General features: G+C 32.4%; 1 protein-coding gene across 2 annotated transcripts; it reads right to left on the reverse strand.

Annotated features, from left to right (window-relative positions):
• Positions 1-10397: 10397 nt before the first annotated feature.
• Positions 10398-14692, reverse strand: LOC128164407 (aquaporin AQPAe.a-like). Of its 2 annotated transcripts, XM_052828207.1 has the most exons (3): positions 13945-14689; positions 13050-13130; positions 10399-11100 (listed from the first exon to the last, which is right to left on the reverse strand). In XM_052828207.1, exons 1-3 carry the CDS (start codon positions 14515-14517, stop codon positions 10906-10908), a joined length of 849 nt encoding a protein of 282 aa, XP_052684167.1. In that variant the 5' UTR covers positions 14518-14689; the 3' UTR covers positions 10399-10905. The 2 variants fall into 2 exon arrangements, with proteins under 2 accessions (XP_052684172.1, XP_052684167.1); XM_052828212.1 differs by lacking the exon at positions 13050-13130 and having other exon boundaries at positions 10398-11100; positions 13945-14692.
• Positions 14693-23248: the final 8556 nt, after the last annotated feature.

Here is a 23248-nt window from a genome sequence, read left to right on the forward strand (position 1 = left end):
CTATACTCGTGGGAATGTTCTTGATTTTCAATACGACGATGAATGGGTTTCTGTCATGTACAACGATATTAGATTACAAATCATAAGGTGACTCAAAGGAAAATTATCAAACAGAAAAATTAGTTACTGTAGAAGCACATATTTTCGTTGGGTCAAAATTTCGTTGTTTTTGAACCAAATAAAATTCGTTGGCATTTAATTTCGTCAGATCATAATATCTTTGTATTCATTATTACTTTGGTTAAAAATTCGTCATGGATTTAATTTCGTTGATTTCTACTGCCAACGAAAATAACAAAATTAAATCCTCAACGAATATTTCTGCTTCTTACAGTATGTAATAAACGCCACAAAAGTTCTCACTGATTTTTTTTAATCTGACGGTTGCTCTTTGTAATAATGCGAAATTTATTTTTTCTACTCATGACCGCACCTATAAATCATATACGAAGTCAGACCTATGAAAACACATCGTTTATACAGGCTTTAATTTGTACTTTTTTGTAATGAAATAAAATTCCAGATTCATCAGCAGTCATAAATTACATGTACATCTTGAATAAAGATTGGTTTGATAAAGTTTGTAATCAGGGTAGACAAGAGGCTTTGCCTAATGCTATCACTTCATTAAATATCAAAAAATAAATTTGTTCAAGATTGATTTTTCATATTTACCGCTTTATTTACGTTTGAAATATAGGAGGAATTTCACATCAATTACAAAATCCGCTCTTGAATTCTCGTTAGCTCTCCAAAAAAGGCTAAAAATCGATTGGAGTTTTTATAAATGGCAGATTCTTTAAGATGTGGTGTTACGTGAACTTATATAAAATACAAATGCTAGTTTTTTTTTATTAAATATGGAATCAAAAAAGTACTAGTATTTGAAATATAAAAAGTATTATGTTGCGAAAACGAGATACACACATGCACAGTAGGATGAGTTAATCAACAAAAGTTTTCTGACACAACTGATAGAGCGTATACTTTCAATTTCTTCTCAAAATTCAAATTATTTCTGTGTTCGAAGTTGCCTGCCCAATTAAATGTAGTATGAAGTCAGTTGAAAAAAATGAAGCATAAAACATGTATCAAATGTAAAAAGTTTAATGCTTGGTTAAACATTTAATCGTTTAGAGGTGATAATAAATTTATGCATGTGCAGATTGAAACATCATTTGGTTGGTCAGATATTAAAGATGCGTGCGAGTTGGTACTACCAAATATTTTCAGCATGTATATTAGAAAAGTAAGGTAATGAATTAAGAGTCTACTAGAATTGATTTTGTCGAGACACCCAAAGAAGAAGTGTTGAGTTGATTTGGGACTATCGCAGCTACCCAACATTGATAAATGCAACCTTTCACCTCCTAGAACCATTATTGCAACCACATTGGGGTGGAATGCACGTAAGGGTGCGATGTTTTCCCAAAAGGTAATTTGTTTTTGTTTTTTTTATTACAGCTGTAGTGGGTCAATATATCATAGAGTGCTGCCTTTCTTTATTGACCTTACATATAGCAGTAAAAGAGTTTTCTAAATATATTTATTCAACACCCACAGGAATATTCCCTTTTTATGAGTAAGTCAACGTATTATGAATGGCCTAATAGCTTTGTTTTGCATTCAAAAAAGGCAGCGAATTATAGCAGTACTTTTATGATTATCTTATTCATGCCAATCATTTCGAATTGATTCCTTTTAGCGCAAGAATTAGTAATAAAAGCCACATTACGTGGTATTCGTAGAACGATTAATAATAACAATTTGTACCATTATGAAGTGAAATCAGTGATAAAAACGGAAGCTAAAAAGTGGGATTAATTGAATAACAAAATCATCAATACGAGAAATACTTGTAAACAGCCCTTTCCCATCACAACAATAATACCAAACCCTCCACCCCCACCCCCCAAAAACAATCCACTAACGTCGATTTTACTCATTTGCAGAAACATGTAACATTTTTCATACTGGGCTATATGTATCTATCTATAAACATCACAGAAAAAAAAAGGAAAGGAAAGATGTTGTCTTTCTTTGGTTATATTCTTTTAAAGCATTTGACCATATCATTACTTATGTTACAACCATTGTTAAAAACTTCAACAGCAAGAAGTATACATGTAAATTACACGATGAATGCACGTGTTAATATAATATTTAAAGTGCCCTTTTAAAACACCTACTTCCTTTATTTTAAAGAATTCATTCACAAAGTTTGATTACTGAAATATTGTTGTTTTTTTTCAATAAAGGACATTAGCACAATTTCAATTTTTTTTTTTTGGGGGGGGGGGGGGAATCACATTTCCGATACAGCTGATGGATTGCAAGTACTTATTACCATAGGTAAGGACACATTTGCATGAAAACAAGAAAATCATTTTTTCTGATATGAAAAAAGAGAGAGAAAAAAAAACCAAACTAATGATTTCGCTGAGTAAGTGGACACACGGGTATCCCTACTGTCACCCCGCTTCACACTTTGCTGGTTAGTTTTGCTAGAAAATATGAGGTCTGTGTAGGATATTCCCCACGGAATTCTAATTGGAAATTTAGTCATGGTCATAAGATGAAAAAGAATGGGACAAGCAGTGCAGTGCAATCATTTACCCCCACTGATGTCCCGGCAAACTAATCATAATACCCTATAATCTAGTCGCTTGCCTGTATGTCACAAATATAAGTCCTTAAGGTCATGTATATGTAAGCCTCCACAGATCTAGTGACATATTTGAAAACAGAGTATCTAAAGGACGTAGCGTTTGGTTTCAGTTTTTATAAAAGACGACGTTTTCCTTGTCAAAAAGGAATGGTTTTCATATCACTATTAAAGGGATAAAGTAAACGAGAAGGTCGTACATAAGACGTAACAGCCTACAGTTACAAAGAAATAATATCAAGTTCTAATTAAGCACGAGGTGGCCCATTTGAAGGGATTCTGTTTCTTTGAATTTTGAGTCGCTACAATAATTATTTGCAATGATATATTTTCATCCCAGATTAAATTCATTTATATAATTCAAAATTCAGAGATAGAAATATTACCTCCTAAACCAAAGTGGAAACATTTAAACTCTCTAGTATCAATTACACATTTATATTGTCCGTTTTTTATCTTTTCTAAAGAATGAAGTGTGTAAGAATTGTGTCTCCTAAGAGGCATATTTTATAACAATTTCTTCCCACAGATTGTTTACCCCAATCTCAGCATACAGTATTACCTAAAAGGAAAGCGTTTGTCGAAAAAATCCTTTTTATTTCTGTTTTATGTGCAATGTTACATCAATTAATCATAAGTGTGTAGTGGTACTTAAAAAAGGAGCGATTTTCCCCCACCTTTTGTGTTCCATGAAGAAAAGGGTCCTCGCTCACTAAATTATTAATACCATAATGATTTTTTTTCCTTTTCAGAAAGAAGGATATTTAGTTTGATACAAAAGATACATATTATATGATAACTTGTATATCTACAACACATAAACTATTATACAGTTAATTTTTTTGAAAAAAAAAGGAATTATCAATTGAACTTCTGATTATGGGCTGAAAAAGCTAGTCAATTTTATATACATGAATGTACACTCTCTTAAAAGCTAAAGAGACATTAAAATATTAACTTATATTATCTTTCTTATTTCACACCAAAACTTCTGATATTTGTAGACATTATTATAAATGCAGCCGACTAGCCATCTAGTGCATGGCCTTGTGGAAATGTTTGCAAGAAATCCCATCTTTGAACTTTTGCTTGGGTTTTCGTTTTCGACGAGTTGAAAATCGTTATTGTGCAACAAAAGAACGAGAAACGACATTATTAACTGGTAACGCTTTAATCTAAAGAGCTTTAACAGAACAATTAACGGTACTTTTAGACACATTACATTAACAAAGTATTGATTGAGGAGAATGTTTGCCAGGGGACATATTGTACAATGTACTCAACCTTGGGATGTTCAAAGCAATTGAAGGTATACGTTATGATTATTTTATGTTTTGAAGGCAAAACTAATTAATATTGACAAAAGAATTCTTTCTAAAACAATATACTTCTGGCAAAAAATAAGCTAATGACATACATAACAACACTTATTTGTCTTCCCTTCATCTCCATTTCCTGAAATTGAGGTGCAAATTGGGATTGATGGAAAATTAGTTCAAAGTATCATTTAAGCTACTAACAATGCTTTCCGGGGAATGTATCCATTTGACAATGTGCATATATGTATGGCATCTTGGGTTCAATGTTCCTCATTGTCTATTGCTACAATAAGCTTACTATAATTCTCAGATTATAGATATATTTTGTTTGTGTTTGTTTATTTCTCCTTTTCTTCTCCTGTTGTGTACATGTAATAAAAACAATTGTTTAAATGATAAGTATCATTTTTGATATTATCTTTACTTGAGATTTATAAACTCTGTGTATAGGAAATAAAGTATGTAAACTGAATATTCGAATTATTTTATTTTATCTAGGTCTCATAAGTTACATTTCAAAATATCTACACCCACCCATTTATCAAAATATTTCACCGTTCCTTTGTTTTCTTTTCTCTGTCTGCGCATAACCTTTGTCAGTCTGATATACTAGTAAATAAGTTTAGTACAAGCCTGAAAGCAGTATCATCATTAATATCTCTTAAAATAGGACCATTTCCTCCTTATTTATAACATTAGAAAAAATGTAAAGACAATTGTTCTGTACAAAATAGATCTTTCGATAATCAAATTTGTACGTGACAACTTAAATCTGAAGTGCGATAGATTTTTGAATTTACTGGGTGGGTGTAAATACAAAATGTACAATTTACAACATGACATGATTGTAAATTTTGTATTTACACCCACCCAGTAAATTCAAAATTTACAACATGACGGATTCCTGAAATACTTCTGTGTGAATTAAACATCACACTAAAGGTTATAACTTAACTACTTTTGGCAAGTACATGTATCTAATATATACTAGTAATTATGTATATTGTAACCAAGTGAGATTCCGATTACTAGTACTTTGCGCGTACTAGTACTTACTTCTCGCGATAAAGTGACCACTACATACATGTGTAATTGTTTGTATAAAATCAGCGATAACATTTCAATGAAGATGTTGAAAATCGACGTTGTATTTTTGATACGATTTTTGGAGTATAGATAATAGTGATTTTTATTTGTTACATATGGGCAGTAGTTTTAAAATATTACAAATGCCATCTTCGCTAGCCAAGGGTTTTCGGTCCCAATAAACCGAAAACCCTTGGCTAGTGAAGATGTACAAATGCACGCTAGACGATACATTTTTTTTGAAAAATTAATTTACTCATACATGCATAAACGGATCTTTGTGCTTGATTTGAACATAGTTTATTGCATTTTATATTATAATGTGATTGGGCACAAGTTATAAAAACTTAATTCGCCCTCTCCCTACATGTTGAACAACAAATACAATGTTATTGCAATTAGGTCTTAGTTTGTACTTATATAATGATAAATTACAGCAGTGCTTAGATATTTGATAGTAAAAAGTTAATGTTATTTAATATTAGTCTAACATGTATGCAAGGATGAATGAGATAAATAAAGATATTAAATAAGCAAAATGTTATCAAAAAATGTGATTTTTGATTATTCAAATCTGCCAGTACCTTGAATATAAATTTGAACGATTAAAAAAAAAAGATATTTATTTTCATTCACACTGAGTGAGTCTCTCCCCAAAGTAAGGAACGAGAGTCATGGTCAAGAATAGGAATTCTGCCAAATCTAAGAAATTTATTTAAAAATCTATAAGTATTATATCTCATTTTATCTTTGTTTGCCTGTAAAAGGTGCTGATCTTCCAAATATGACATATACATTTGTGTAAGGCCATGCAGATGATAAGGTAATATCTATCAAAACAGCAATGCTTTCTCTCCGCATATCTAACAGATCCGCTTGATATTCATATATGCAATAACATAAAACAAAAAGCTTTGCTAAAAGTGATTGGTCTTATGCGGGAAAACGTGTTGATCTTTACAATGACAAAGAATAATGGGAAATTTGTCCCGAAAACTAGTCAAAGACTTCGTCATTTCCCCCACAAGACGTCAGATATTTGATTCCAACACAGTCAGTAAAAGGACATAATAACATTCCTTTTAAACCCCCACCCTCCCCCCTCCCCAATATCCCCCCTTTCCGGATTCTGATCAAGTGTCTGTACATGATGAGCCTTTTGTTACATCAAATGTATATCGCGAAGTCCACGAGGCTCGAATAACAAATTGCTTGACTTCTCTTATAACATTATAATTTCCTTGATGGACGGAAGAGGTTCCTATAATTGACGTATATTGAAATAGATATTTTTGGCTGTGTAAGGGACACTAGTCATTATCTAGTGCACTAAGGGGTTGAGTAAGGTATTGGATGATTCGGAAAAATAAGTTAAGGAATTATATTGCCGAAACCATGCGATCTTGAGTCAGAAACTGATTTACTGTATATATAATCAATAGGAAAGAAAAAGAGGTTTTCTTTTTTTTATAGGGGCATTTTGGTCAAATTCAGTTTTTATGTTTTTATTATTAACAATGCTTTAGAAATACATTTCTAATTATCAAATAAAATTTTTCGTAGAGTTATAAGCAAGATATAGGACTCGCAATTCTTTGTCATGTAAACAAGGCTTGTGTCCTGTTTTTGTTTACATAGGTTCAATTTACCATTAAAATTCTTTTTCCAGCTTATTTTTCTATCTGATTTTTGGAGTTGATTTTAATCAACTCTCCTATGCACTTACTCGGGTAAAGCGAAAGTGAAACAGTGTTTGGACCTAAGCACAAATTAATACTGCTGACAACACTTAATTCTTGAAAATATTCGATAAATTCGATGCTATGTATTCTGAAGCATTGTTTTTCAAGAAAACTTATTTATCAATACTATAGAAATAATAAGATTTTAAATTGTACAAACAGTTAGATATTTTTTAAAGTCGTATGTATTCCTACGCTAGAGTTCAATGTAGTCTCGTTCAACCAGACGCTTGGTTGTCTCCGTTAATATCTGACAAAACAGAGTCTCCCTTGCTTGTCGGAGATAAACGGAGACAGCCGAGCGTTTGGTATAACAATTTGTTCAATCTTGCCTGGATCCATACAATTTCTCAGAAATATTTCGATTACTGATACTACTTGCCATGCAAAATCACATGTCGTTGATTTTGAATAAATGATAATCGATAAAATCAACTCCCGTCAGTACTTCAGTACTTTTATTTTCATGCGCGGATCCAGAAAATTTTTCCAGGGGGGGTCCGAAGGATAATTGTGTTTGCCAGGGGGGGTCCGAGGCATATTTTCGCGATAATTTTACTATGTAAATTTAATAAATTTTCATTTTCCAGGGGGGGTCGGGACCCCCCCGACCCCCCCTCTAGATCCGCGCATGATTTTAGGCATAGAAAAGCAAGTTCTAACGTTTAAAACATTCGTTTTAGGTTTAAAACTAAAATTTTTACTTCAACGTTGAAAATGTAAACAAACTCTTTGTTTACATAGCGGAGAATTGCCAGCTCTGTAACTCGCTTATAACTCAACAAATGATAATCAAAATTGGTTGTTAAAGATGCCTTTCTGAAGCATTGCAAATATTACAATCGGAAAAATAATTTTTGACCAAAATCGTGACCATGCCCCTTTAACATACATGTTTATGTATTTGTAACATTTAGGGAAAAAACCATTCTTCACTTATTTGAACACGAATTAATCGATGTCCTGATAATGTGTACCATTTTGATGATGTACAGTGTTATGAGTATTAGAATCCTATTTCCACCAATCCAGTGAAAGAAATAGAACTTCAAATTATGTTTTATGTTGAAGATACCTTTAAAACGAAAAGTTTTTCATTTGGATAAAGAAACAACTTACATTACATTTGACACACAAAAGAAAGCTGTCAGTGTGACAGCATACTGGTAACTTTTGTGTGATCAGTAACCATTTGAAATTGGTAAATTAAAAAAATTGAAGGATGACGTTTAATTATTTCAATGATGCACATTTTTACAATTGAAATGCAAAAATAACCTCTTATCGTGAAAACTGCAATAGGAGCTATCTGAACAAATGATGCACCGTGTGTGCAATATTATGGATAAAAAGTAATAAATTCAATAGCTGGCATTTTTCTCATACACTCACAAAACAAAAAACAAGACTAGTAATATACACATTTTGTATATATATGTTAAATGGAACTACAAAACAAAACAATTCTTATCTTGTAAACTGTAGTAAGGTACACAGCTGGTAATGCTAGCATAAATTATCAAAGATCAAAATCCAAGTAATATACACATTTCTGATATATGTACAATTGATCTGCAAAACAAAAACTTCCTATCTTAAAAAACTGTAGGAGGTGTTAACCGTACAAAAGGGGCAGCATTTTGTTTGGTAGTCGTTCGCCCACCCCCTCCCCTCCGCCATTTTCAACATTTCAATTACGGGATTTTTTCCTACGGAAAACCCAGATAAAAAATCACAATAATTAGATACACTTGAAACAAACATTTTTTTATTTGCATTGTTAAAGATAAGTGAACAATTAGAGATTAGTATTTGTTTATTTAATGAAAACCCGATGTACTGTGAGGATCAGAGATTCCTATCCGTTGTCTCAACATTGCAAGTGTATACATTCTACTGTTTTTCTATTATTTACTGAATTTTTTTCAATTAACTTCTGCTACTGCAATTTCGTTGTATCATTATTTTCCATAGATAACATATGATTCAGGAAACCCATTTTTTTTTCAATTACATGCACACGTAGATGGCAATTGAGGAAGCCTTTACCATGAACATACTCTGAAATTAAGTCTTTCGAAGAAAATAGCATAGAGATTTTTCTGTTTGTAACCTTGGATTTGTAAAACCATCTTAATTATAATCAGCCCATTTTTTTTATCCCTAATAAAAGCTGTTTACGAATTAGATTCCTATGAAATACGATCTAAAGCAGCACTCCGCGCTTTGTTGAGACATTCTTAGTTCAAACACCTAAATTAAATTCACAATTACTGTACATGTACATGTACCAGTATTCGGTCATTCACCATATATAAATAATTCAAAACCAGTATAAACACGTCACATTGAGTGCATGGTCGTCTATATGCATTGACTGTTTTCATACTTCACTTTGTCATACCATGTCATGTAAAAAAAAACCGGCGCATGTAAAAACATGTTTTATGTAGGTAATTATTGTAAGTTTGCTCGTAAATGAATCTTATCAAATGACAATTGTGTATATCTTTATACATTGTTCTTCTTGAAATATATCATTTTGTTTAAGTATGGAGAACCTCTCCTAGGCAATTAGTATTAGAACACCAAAGAAGAAGAATCTTTGCAAAAGAAACTCAAGTTTTAAGTTAGTTGCAAAAGTTGACCTTGTTGAACCTTATCCAACCATATTGAGTAATCCCCGCCGTCCTAGAAATCACAATGCAGAGAAAAACCTCTCTATAGTTCATGTTTAATCACACAAAGTTAAACTCAAGCATGTATATAGTTTCAAAACTAGAGTATTGGAAATTGTATTTCATTTTATGATATAGATAAATTGCACTGAATTTGGAACACATTACCTTTAAACTTCCGAAATAACAACCGGATCAGAAATACATTAACTTAATTTAAGATACGCTTAAGCATAGTATTCTTATATTTAATTTCTAAACATCTCTGTCCAAAAGTCTCGAAAATAAATTGGATGTGATATCTAATGAATGGAAGTTCCGGAAATCCGTATCAATTTACTTTGTCTAATACACATTTTAATATCCGATGGGGTATCCATCTATTTTTGTTATGACTATGTTGGAGTTCAGTTAAAAAAAGCTGTATTTTCCCAATTTAACCTCCTCTGATTTTTTATTCATACGATAAGAGCAAACCCGATCTTGCATGAGGATATTGACGGCGATCCGATCAATTATCATTTCCAGTAAAGGCCTTTCCATATAGTTCTGCTGCCGTGATTCCTTCCATAATTCTACATTCCCCCAATTTTGGATGGTTATTTCCCCTTGCGGCCACTTTCTATTCCCACACCTCATTAATGTAGTTTCATTTAGCTGACCATGAACATTAGGTGACCATGGTTTCAGGGTAAACGATCTTTAATAGATAATTACAGGGCATATCTTATCGATTCTTTCTCAATCTTTGCATTACTAGAGTTTCCGAGTTTTTAGCAATTATATATGCTTCGATTTCATATCAACAATTACTTATATCTTTTTTCCCAATTTATTTTTAGATAAAACAAATTTAACTTTTCGCGTGTTTAATTTTTTAGATCACCGTCTTTTACTATTATAACAAAACATTTGAAATACATGTACATTGCACATTTTATTCTAACATACACAATAACAAAATGAAAATAGCAATAATAAACTCTATCTAAATATCTAACATATGTCGATGTACGTATTGTTTTTATCCTGAAATATACAAAAACATGAACACAGTCTTTATACAAAATTAATGTGGATCCAACGGATATCACAATGTTAATAGATTTACATCGTTGTGAATCAAACGAATCCAATAATGTTGATAGATTTACAACAGATTCACGAATCCAGTAATGTTAATAGATTTACATCGTTGTGAATCTAAATAGTACAGTATGTTAATAGATTAACATCTTTGTGTATCTAATTTAGTACAGTATGTTATAGTATAGATTTACATCGTTGTGAATCTAACGAATCCAGTAATGTTGATATATGCTCATCGTTCGCCACACATTGCGTAATATTTTACTACGGCAGTCTACAAATATCATATTTTTGCATAGATTCGTAACCATCATGTTGCCTCTATCTCACGATGTCCGCTCAGGTTCAAGCAGTTTGATATTGTTGTCGTTTTCTTCCACCGTAATCTCCAATTCCTTGGTGTCTTTGGGCTCGCCACTCACACAGCTCTTCAGTCTCGATTTGCAAACTTTGGTAGAAAACAGTTTATCATACAGTACAGCACCTAGGCCCCCACCAACCATTGGACCGACCCAGTACACCTACAATACCATACAAAATCAAACTGAGTTCCTTATATCACTGAACATATCCATTTGGCATGTAAGTGGGACTGTATTGTGGTTATGTATATGTATAACGCATAGTTATAGAGGCCAGCTTGTATAGAGTCAGATTGTTCGCGTCTTAAAATACGAATAAGTATGATGGTCAATATCTTCCACTATCCATCGACCAAAGAACATTAACGCCGAGCAAACGCACATATACATATATCATGTTGTCATTTTTACGAAAGACTGGTCAAGACTGGACATCATTTATATTCCTGTGCATGTATTCCATTAGGTCTGTTCTTGAAGGTCCATGACATAACTAATCACACTACTTATTCTGCAAAATCTGTAAATGCTACCGCTTTAAAACAGAAAAGTGTTTGGAAAACTTTAAAAGTGCAAATCAGAAAGAACATTTAAAAATCAAACTGTTTCTATTGCTAAAAAATGTTGACCATTTTGAGGATATATATACCCTATGGGTCAAAAGGTAAACTTTTTAAAGAGGATCTTCAATATAGATATTGTTTTCGTCTTGAAGCAGTTTCATCCTGTATAAAATCTTATAACATACGGTTTTTTACAAAATAAATTGTAAATAAATGATAGGATTTTTTTTGAAAGACTGTTTGAAACCATGATACGCCCAAAGTCTACCTTACAAAAATAAGTAGGGAGCCAAACTGGTATAAAATAGTGTATTCAATCGTAAAAATCTAGACGTTCTCGTACATATAATGAGCTCATTAAGATACATAATCATCCCTTCTCTCCTAGATTTACACAGTCTGTATATTTTAAGTGGATTTTTTTTATCGCCGCATCATCGAAATCATTTTGAACTCCCGCTGATAGGAAGGTTTTTGTATGAAGGGTACAGTGTATGTCATTACAAGCGACTTTGTATACAGTATCGTCCTCGACGTTCATTTACCCTTCTTCTTACAACAAAATAATATGGATTACACAAAGTTTAATGCTCCTTAGCAGGTTCAAGGAGATTTAAAAACATACGTTCGAAAAGTAGTTCATTGTTAATTCAAAATAAATCACATGAAAAGAAATCTTTTCGTGCCCCAATTCCGTTGTTCCTCCTCCCTCCGTCCCTCCCTCCCAACCCAATAAGAAACTATAAATATATACTTAAAAGTAAAAAAAAAACATATAAAAATGCAAAATAAAACACAGTTAGATTTGTTTTCTCATAAAAAATCACGAGAAATTCATTTAATATGTCCTTACTTAGTTTGCTAGAGATAATATAGCAATGCAATACATGATATAATGTCAAATCTGGTTAATTAGAGATTGGTGTCCAAAGGATGGTCTAATATATATACATCAGAAAATTACACTGAAATCGTCTAAAATCGAAATAAAAACGATCTGATAAATCAGATACAGATGTATTTGTCTGTACGTTTTGCTCGTGTCTGGGTACTGGCGAAATGTGAATATCTGACTTTACAGATTGGTTTTCCAGCGCATGATTAGAGCATTCAGAATTTGGTGTTATAAATTCTTTAGTTACATGTATCATACTTGCAATGGTAAGAGAACGGTCCATTTAAAAAAGGCGTCACAAAGAACGCCATACAATTGTAATACTAGTAATATCATACCTTCACAATTTGTTAAAATTTGTAATGTTGAGGGAAAATTATTATTATCGTTTACTTTACAATTTGTTTATTTTCTTCCAAACTGGAAAATACAATACATGGAATTAATTATGAGGTTTTTGTTTTTGGTAATTAATGCAAGACTCAAGGTCTTTCTTATGCGATCTGACTAGTTTCAGGAATTTTAAATACTAGTACATTTTTGACGATTATTTAATCACGCTTTCTAGACAGCCAAGAATAATATTAGGAAACGAAAATGCGATATACATTTGCATTAGTTATATATGAAGTTTTGGATGTCACGTTTACCCAAGCGTATGCATAGTTCCCCGTAACCACCATAGGGCCGAAATTCCTGGCAGGATTCATGCAACCCCCGGAGACGTTAAACTGTAAGGGAAAAAATTATACAGGACATTGACTGTAGTTCTACTTACAGGCAAATGAAACAACTGTTTACACATGAGTATTGATTTACAACAGTCTGTTACAACACTAATAGTAAACAAGTTATTCTGATATCGATTTGAAATATATATGTATTCGCACTTTTTATATGTACATGTATTAATAGTGAGAAATTGGTACTTTTACAGCAGTATAACTAAGCATTGAAATCCGTCATGTTGCATCTAATGGGTATATACTTATTCAATTGAAACGTACATTTTCACCTTAACAAGACATTAATATGCAAAAATTACCTTTTTTTGATTCTATATTTTTTTAATCCAAGATATGTCCATAGCAAATGATGAATTGATTCTTTTCATCTTGTTTGTAGATGTATTTAGATGCTACATTTATTTGATTGTCAAAGTATTTCCGTATTCGTTTATTTCCGAAAATGGGATCTTGACAAACGAAGTTAAATGTACCTACGACACGAGTGTCAGAATTAAGTCGTTTCTCCAGGTAAATTATTGCTGTAAATAGCCCTTACAGTACTTGTGGCAAATAAAGTTTAACAGGATTAGAAAAACAAACAAACAAACAAAACATGAAAGACCGAAGTCAATATTTAACTTTCGTTTATCAACTTAAAACCCATGATGTTTTCATAAGGATTTGAGGTATAAGAAAATACATGCATTTGTTAGAAAATTAACTATACTCTAAAGAAAGACCTGGGGGCGTTTTTGTCGTAGATGTATATATATAGTCAAACAGAATAGTTAGCACTTAATTTTTTAATTATACCTACCATTGCAAAAATGTTTAATGAAACAACGATGCCAATTATAAATGGCACTGATCCCGACAGATCATGTCTTCCGTTGTCCACAAACGAAAAAGTGCTAAAATCCAACAAAAAAGTGATCACAACCTCTGCCCCAAAAGCTTGTGTTGCCGTGACATTTGGACCCGGGGCTATGACCCCGAAACTGCCTTGTTGAAGGTTCTCCGGGGTCAAGGCCAGAAGTAAACCGCATCCTGCAATTGCACCCACAGTCTGTGATGTTATGTACAGAAAGCATCGCACAAGTCCTATGTGACCTGTGAGCAGAAATCCCAGACTGATGGCTGGGTTCACGTGACCCCCGCTTACTGTGTTTAAGGTCGTGATGATTGCTGCAATAAAGAATCCGGCTTCTAAAGCGATGTGAACGCTGGATACTGGGGGACTACCCTCCGGCGCCAGCCCAGCCCCTACAGCCATAAAACATAGCAAGCCCGTGCCCAGAAACTCAGCTAAGCATGCGCGCCAGAGATCCAGAGACTTGACATCCTTCACTTCCCTCTGAAACAAATGCTCCCGGATAGACTGTTTTGCCATCACAAAATCCACCAAGTGATATTGGTTTCAGAAACGAAAAACATATATACAGATACATTTATAAACATACTTATACGTTCCGGTCTGCTTATAACATAAGGATATTTAAATTATTCGGTTAAATTCCTGTTGCCACACGCGTGTTTTGTTTACATACAGTACATCTCAAAAGCAAAAGAGGATATGATGCATATCGGCGGAAAGTTTACAAATGTGTGTGCATTTGTAATTATATAGGCCGCGCGGTAAGCGGATTTACATTGCAACAGATGTTATTCAACCCTATGTTTACTAACGTAAGCGTATGTCTAATTGCATAGCAAGTTAATGTGCTAACTCTGGGGATAGGTAATTTTGGTCATCTTCCCCCAGCAAAATGAACCCTTCGCAACAGAATTTCAAAACGATTTTTTTTCCAGAAAAACAAATTGAAAATTTTATACACAAAATACAGCTTAAAAATTGATTAAATGAATCGATATTACATTTAAGCGTGATAATTACGTATTATAAGACTGACATGTCAGTGAAAAAATAACCCCGATAGGTCACGGCACATATTTTTTGATAAAATATTAACGCACCTTGACTTCATTTTACAATAGTCCATCATTTATTGACTTCAAGTAAATACGAAAATATATTTTCGTCGATTGTGATTCAAAGCTCTGTAGAAACTTAAATTTACACGATCCAGTTCTAAACAGTTCATCGTTCCGTCGAAACCTTCAGCTACCTGAGAAAACTCATGGACTGCACCAGATAAGTATCATTATGATATTAAGCAAATAAAAGATTGTACCAATCCAAAACAGAAAAAAAATTCGGTTGTCGCCCGAAACAGATTTAAAACAAAATTTCCTATCTTGTATTGTATGTATTATATCAGGTAGCAAAAGAAATGTCAGATATGAAATTTTAAGTGGTATTATACATGTACATGTAATGTGTCTCAGTGATATGATATATGCAAAAGAATTTATATATATATATATATATATATATATATATATATATATATATATATATATATATATATATATATATATATATATATATATATATATATATATATATATATATACACACACCCATTTTAAAGGGACTTGGACACGATTTGAGATCAAAAATTTTATTTTTATTTTTTATGTATAAATGGTTTACTGGTGCATTTTAAATGATTGACCAAAATATCGAATGCTAAAGTCAAGTTACAAGCGAGACACAGAGGTAAGAATTGATTGTTATGTAAACAAAGCTCGAGCCTTATAGCTGTTTACAAAAAATATAGTGTAGAGAATTACCATTTCTTAGACAAAATGACATGTAAAAAACAAATTAAACTAATTCAATATCTTCTTAAATACTATTATCAACAAAAGAAAGATACATTTGATTGAAACTCACACCAATACAACACATATGTAAAAATGACAATATTCAAGCTTTGTTTAGAAAACAAAGAATTATGAACTCTGTATCTTGCTTATAACTTGATATTTGACTTTCAAATTTTGACATAGCATTATAAACTTCTATATTTATCAGTATTATAAACACTGAAAATCGAAAAATAAAATTTGAAAATTTTAGGTCAAATCGTGTTCAAGTCCCTTTCATGTTCTCGTTAAATAACAAGCTGACAGGCGCCTGAAGTTTACAATATTTCTTTTACATGTAATAATAGATTATCCCCAGTACTATCATAGTGCAGGGGATCAGTTTGTTATCAAAAGAAATGTTTTTAATGTCAGGTGCCTTTGGAATGTCTGCAGTGTTTTGGACTTGTTGTATTATTTCAAAGGTGCAGCTGTAATTGTCGTGCTTTGCAATTCCATATAAGAGGCAGTGATTACAGCGTTAACCATGGCTTTGCAGGCTTCATTTGTGAGGAAGCATATCTGAAAATGACACGACTTGACGATCGAGGATACTTACCTGTCCAAAGTATTTAAAGACGTCAATCGAAAATTACATCTAGGTTCACCTTCAATGACATAATCGCCAACTTTAAGCTGAAATTTTGGTAGATGCTTGTGATGCTTCCTTGTGGTGAAGATTATTATACTCTGTCCCGAGTTTTTGCTTCCACCACGTTTCGCTTGATATTTCGATAATCATAAATACCTTTGTGCTCAAAATACGTTCATCCACTAATATGCAAGAAGTCCAGATTATCTATTTTGAAACGCCCCCGCTACCGCTTCAGGTTTCAATACACATCCAAAAAGAAAGTCGACGGGGATTTTGCATTGCATCAGCCATTAATAAGCCCTGATGATAACGTTGAAAAATTGCGCGAGGTATCCCGAGTTCTTCCTTATGGAGAAAAGATGTAAACATTTCCCATTATGAATCTCCGTAAGAAATTTGTTTTCGTTCCTGTGAACTTTTATGAGTAAAAAATGATAAGTGTTCCATGAAGATATCTTGGATATTTTCCCCTTTATCGATTTCAACTGAATGTGTATTTTTATTAAAAATCATCAAAAAGCGATGAAAGCAATAATTTGGGATAGAATATAACCCAGTTTTAACTTGGTTAAATTTTAGTGGATTCGATGTCACATAAGAGCCGTAGTCGTTGATACTCGCTTCGAGTCGAGAGAAATAGTCTTTAGAATTTTCCAGTGGTCTGATAATCATATATAGTTGAGTATAATCTACATACCAGCGATACAACTTTTTATGTTGATGGCATATGGCTTCAACTGGTTTGGAGAAAAGAAAGCACAGTTTGGGTCCAAGCACAGATCCTTGAGGAACACCAAAAGGAAGTTTGACGAGAGTCTGACTTCATGGATCCAACGGTGACACACTGTCGCCCATCCTAGAGGTAGACTCAATCCATATGAGCACTATCACGAAATCCATATGATACAGTCAGGTGTTGGGACAGTATGTTGTGGTGCATGGATATCATCAAAACCAGCGGAGATATACAAGTGGACCAAAACTACTGAAGATTGTTGGCCCAGCTAGTGCTGTAACATTATCATTGTGGACCTTGATGAGGACCGGTTCTGTAGAGTGTCTAGTGCGATATACCATTTGAAATGGATCTCGCAGAGAATTTGCATTAAGGTGACTATCAATTCCAAATTAAAGAGCCTCAACTTTCTCAAATATTTTTGTTATGAAATATAATTCGTTGTACTGTAAACGTTTTTTTCTCCACGGGATCAATTTTTTAAAGCTATACACGCTATAATTTGCGTCAATTTTGAATAAAGGGGAAAATGTATGTGTTTGATTACTAATAAAAGTTACCTTTATTCTGTTAATTATAATGCTCAATTCGACCACGTAACAAATATATCAAATATTAAACAATAAAAAATATTTATTTTCCTGCCAGGAAAGTAATGCCTCCTCGTGAATATCAATCTATCACGTGATATCGACAGCTAAATTTAGCCTATCATACCAAAACTGGTGAAGGGTCAACATCTTCATAATTGTGATAGTTTCACAAAGGAAAGGATATTTCCAGTAAAGCATAAGTTTGTCCGATATACGAGTTCAAACAAAAGAAAAAAATACAAGCATGTGAGTAGATATGAATACTTCCTTTAAAAAAATGACGTAGACCTGTGTTTTTCCCCTATGTGCTATTTATAGATCCTATAAGTGTTAATGCAGAAGTAAGGGTATCGTGAATGGCAAGCGTATTTTACTCATTATACATGCATGTATTTCAAATTAACAACTGTTAAGCATATTAAAAATCAAGTTGGATATTTAAGTAGGCAAACAATAACGACCACCTAGTTCTCCGTGGACATGCGCAATGAGGTCGGTTTGCTCTTCCTTCATCAATATTCATGAAAAGGTATATTTTCCTGGCAGGAAAATAAACAATTAAAAATCTATATCTTTGTAACGAGATGGAATTCACCCTTGTAATTTACAGATTAAGGATAACTTTTATAAGTAGACAAACACATGCGTTTTCACTGTCATTCAAAATTGACGCAAATTATAGCGTGTATAGCTTTAACGCATGAAAAAGTTCCTTGAAGATTAACAAACAAACATTTCATTTTCTGGTATATTTTTATCAATTTACAAAAAACCACAAAAAACCGAAACAGCATTAAATGCTGTACATTTATAATTCTGCGCTTTTCAACTGAATTATTTTGTGGCTTTTTCAACCTAAATCAATAATCTGCCTAAAGCTACGTTATGTTTATATATATATATATATATATATATATATATATATATATATATATATATATATATATATATATATATATATATATAAATGGGTATCAATGTATAACATATTTCAACTGGCTTATCGCAAGTACTAGTAAACAAACATGATATAGTAAAGGATGCTTTTGTTATGTTTGTCAAAAACAATATGATCTTTTAGATCTTAGCGCGAGCAAAATAAACCCACAACCTAATGCTGGTTTTTAAGTTTTTTAACAATTTAATGTTTGTAAATGCATTTTTTTTTATATAATAAAGTGATTTATTTGATTGGGATATTAAAAGAGCACCCCTGCAAATGTGTTCGGAATGTTTTCTTTATCGTTGCTAAGTATGTAATAAATCCAGAGGTGCTCGAATGAAAGTTCACGAGACTTCACCGAGATTTGTTCAGTTCCTGTAAAATTTCGAGCGGAAGTATAAGTGTTCGTATTATCTTCTCAAAATTCTTAAGTACTGGTCGTTTTTCATATCATATCCTTCTTGGATTTATGTTAAAACATGAAAACTTTTTAAGATGTAAGTCTTATTTCACCATCTAGCGTTTATTTACATTAAACGATAATATTCAGAACAGAGTTATCGTTCGTGTTCAACCACGTGTAGATTGGTTGAAAATATAAACATTGGGTTGCTTTATAAAATCATAGCCATGTTTGATGCTTGTGGTGTGCAATACCATGCTTTTAGAAAAATAATGGGTGTCTGTTTTGCATAAAAACTTAGTATATCGAGCCATTTTCAAGGAACATTCTGCATAAAATAGTATAGTCTGTTTCTCTATCGATGCTATTACTAGATCAGGCGCGGATCGAAAAATAATCCTCAGGGGGATCTCAACAAACATGTTAATTGTTGCAACAGCAGACAAAAACTATTTTTTGTATTGTCGCATTTATTTGTAGGACACATTCTATCCACCAATTAATGAAGATGAAGTTAAAAATCAATAAACCTCTAGATTTTATATTTGACTACAGTTCTATGATTGTATGAAATACACTATAAACACGAGGCATGATTTGTACTGCGAAACTGAAAGGGTCAAATAAAATCACGTGGTCTAAAATTTAAATGACAATAACATTCGCAGGAGTGAAGAGGGTTAATTTTGAAACACTTATAGATTCTTAAACATACTATCGGGGAATTATTGTTTGGCCAGCTTGTTTTTTTTTCAATTTCACTGTACTTAATTTACAACAAAGCACATTTTTTTCCGATCTTAAACGTTTACTTCAAGTTGCTGAATGCATGTGTCATATGTTTGGAAGGAAAATGAGGGGCAGGGGACCTTCTCTAAAGAATCTGTAAGTGTTTCAACATAAACCCTTTTTTCAAATTTCAATCAAATAAATCAATTTATTATTGAAAAAAAAAAGTTGCATTGGCAATCATTAAATTATATTAAACTTCAAAAAAGCATTTAAGTGTTGGTTTTTTTTCTCGCACAGATGCTCTCAAAGATGATATTTTGTTTTGATAAACATACATGTAGCTAATGTATCCTTTCTTCATACCATGCTTGTTATAAATACTTGCAAATGAAGCAGGTTGGAATTTGTTTTACATTGTTCTCCATTGTGTGTGTATATATATATATATATATATATATATATATATATATATATATATATATATATATATATATATATATATATATATATATATATATATATATACTTGCTTTTTGCACAAAAATAGGAAAAGGCAGTTGCTAAGCGATACAGTTTATGTGATAGTTTGATAATACAAATCTCGCGAGTTGTTCTTTATGTGTAAATTGTGAAACTACATAAGCTGAGAAAAGAAGAAGTCTAATGGAGAAATTGGTTATCAAGGTAGCTGAGAATGTCTTAGGTTCTTTTTTTAAATATATCCCATTGAGCTAAACAAGGTTAATCCGATTGTTTATTGTATATAAAGGTATCAATTATTTCGACCAGACCCTGAACAATTTTTTTTCAAAGTGCGTTAATATCAATGATATCAACGCACTTTGAAAAAAAAATTTCAAAGAGCGTTGACATGGTCCCAAAATTAACGCACTTTGAAAAAAAAAATTCGAAGTGCGTAATATTTCAAAGTGCGTTGTAACACAAAAATTAACGCACATTGAAATTTTCTTTCAGAGTGCCTAATTTTTTCAAAGTGCGTTGCCACATGACTCCATATTTTTGTCATAGTCTAAATAAGGTCTAATGGGGATCAAACAGCAATCAACAGAAACGTGTAGAAATGACCCACTATATATAAAAAACATTATTTTGTATCCCAACAATTGAATATTCTCAAAACCTAATGCAAGTCTGTAAATTCGTGTCCAAAGTCGCATATAGCATTTAACCAATGCACAATGTTATGACTGAAATGGCTGAATGGTTAGAGCACCTGACAATAAGTTAGCTTATAGAACTAGGCTTTTAGTTAGTGGGCTCGATACCACCAAGAGTTCAAAAATAAATATAATATAGCTAGAAATTGTTCTTTTAAAACTTGTATTTTAACATTATCCAATTAATTCAATTGGAAAAAAAAAATAAATTTGAAATTGTATTTAACGACTTAACCCAGTAGGCATTTGCGCTATCTTATTCCCCCATCTTCTTTTCGATTGACAGCTTAGAGAGCCAAAAACAAAAAGTTAATAATTAACATTCGATTGGTGCAAATATTTTGTATGTTAGATCACATTGCATAAAATTTTTGTGATAACGAATTTAGAGCCTGGTCGCTTCTTCGCTCCCTCAACCTCCTTCTTAATCACCATAATTTTACTTAATATGATCTATTTCTTCATCTTTGCATATGCAGTTAAGAACTTTAATGCTATAAGTTGCATGAAATTCCAAATGTCACTAATGTTAAGGCTAAAGTTATCACAAATTGTCTGCCAAATCTATGGCAAAATCTACTGCAATCTTTTACAGTTTTTTCTCTGTTATTTTAGAGAACTCAAAAAAATGTAATTAAAAAATATTTTCCTTAATCTTTATTCGGAGCTCTTCATTAATGGAGAATAATATGGTCTAATAATGGTCACGCCCATCTTCCTTTAGGTGCTAATTTAGATCTAGATCGTCCTACATGAAATTCCAAAATTACATGTTATATACCACTATTTTACACATAGCAGACATTGAACAGTTTCTGTCGTAATACGCAACTGTTGCTTCCAGGACTTCAGGTAACAAACAGCCCATTTTCTCAAGGTTTCTGTCAAACTTGGTTAATAGCTTTTTCAATACCACTGAACATCTTGACTTTAAGTCATTGATAAAAACCTCTGTAGTTCTTTTTTTGGTCTTAGAATGGAACATCTCATAACTGTTCACTGCTCGGTTGCTGGCATGGAACTGTGATTGCTCAAGATGGACAGGGTCTGCTAGGCGTTTTACCTACCACAAGGGGTTTTACCTACCACAAGGGATGAAGAGTCCACATGGCGTCGTCCACTGCTTTGGCACTGTAGGCATCGCTGTCCGTGGTAACATACTAGACTAAAACATCTTGCAGGCCGAACTGGGACAGTTCACTTATATTCTTTTGCTATGCACCAGTCCAGCAGAGTTTGTTTTGTACATATCAAAGGTAAGAACGTAATTTCTATCTGAATGTTGATGACATTTTCAGGGTGTCTTCAAATAATGTTTGACTTTTTGTATCTTGTCATTAACGTCCAATTTGCTTAGCTCCACTTTTTTGCTTGCTATGCACATGAGTGTCTGCATAAATGATATTCTGGAAGCGGGTATTTCCAAACAGGTGAGGTCAGTTCAATCAGCTTCTCGGCCCCGATGGCGGTGTTTTGAATGGAATGTGTTGGTTGCTGATGAATAACGACCTGGTCTCTTTTGAAGAATTTCATACAGGTTGAATGTTGGAGAGGTAAATTAACAATAAAAAACATTTATCTTGTTCTTCCAAGAGATGGCTTTTTTTGTTGCCTCAAATATAGCATAATAATAAACCTTTAAACAAATTTCATACTTTATATAAATTATTTTGAATATATTTGTTTTGAGCTTCCTCAAATTTTCAACTGTGAAATTTAATCTGCAATAAAAACATCAGTTTGTGAAACTTGTCCTTATGTGATGGCACGTTGATGTAAAATGTTTGAACATTAATATAAGAATAATAAAACAAAATTTAATAAAATAACACAAATAGGAGTTATGAAATATAATTTGCCACAATACGAATACAGTAAAACTCGTTTATACGAACACGGATGTAAAATTCTTACCAAATCTTTGCAAAATTTTACGGTTATAACGATATCGAATATAACGAATTTATGGATATAGCGAACTGAGTTTGAGTCCCGTAGAGGTGAATAAGAATGAAATTTGACACCTTTATAACGAATTTCTTTACTGTTAAAAAAAGTTTGCACTACCATTTAACAAAAAAATTTGAATGAATTTATTTTCATATAACTTGTTCAATTCACAATCTGATTATTAAAGGTATCAAAGTAATGTATTTTAAGGTCACCCGAGTA

The sequence above is a fragment of the Crassostrea angulata genome, chromosome 1 (genome assembly GCF_025612915.1).
Source record: "Crassostrea angulata isolate pt1a10 chromosome 1, ASM2561291v2, whole genome shotgun sequence".
Lineage (NCBI taxonomy): Eukaryota > Metazoa > Mollusca > Bivalvia > Ostreida > Ostreidae > Magallana > Magallana angulata.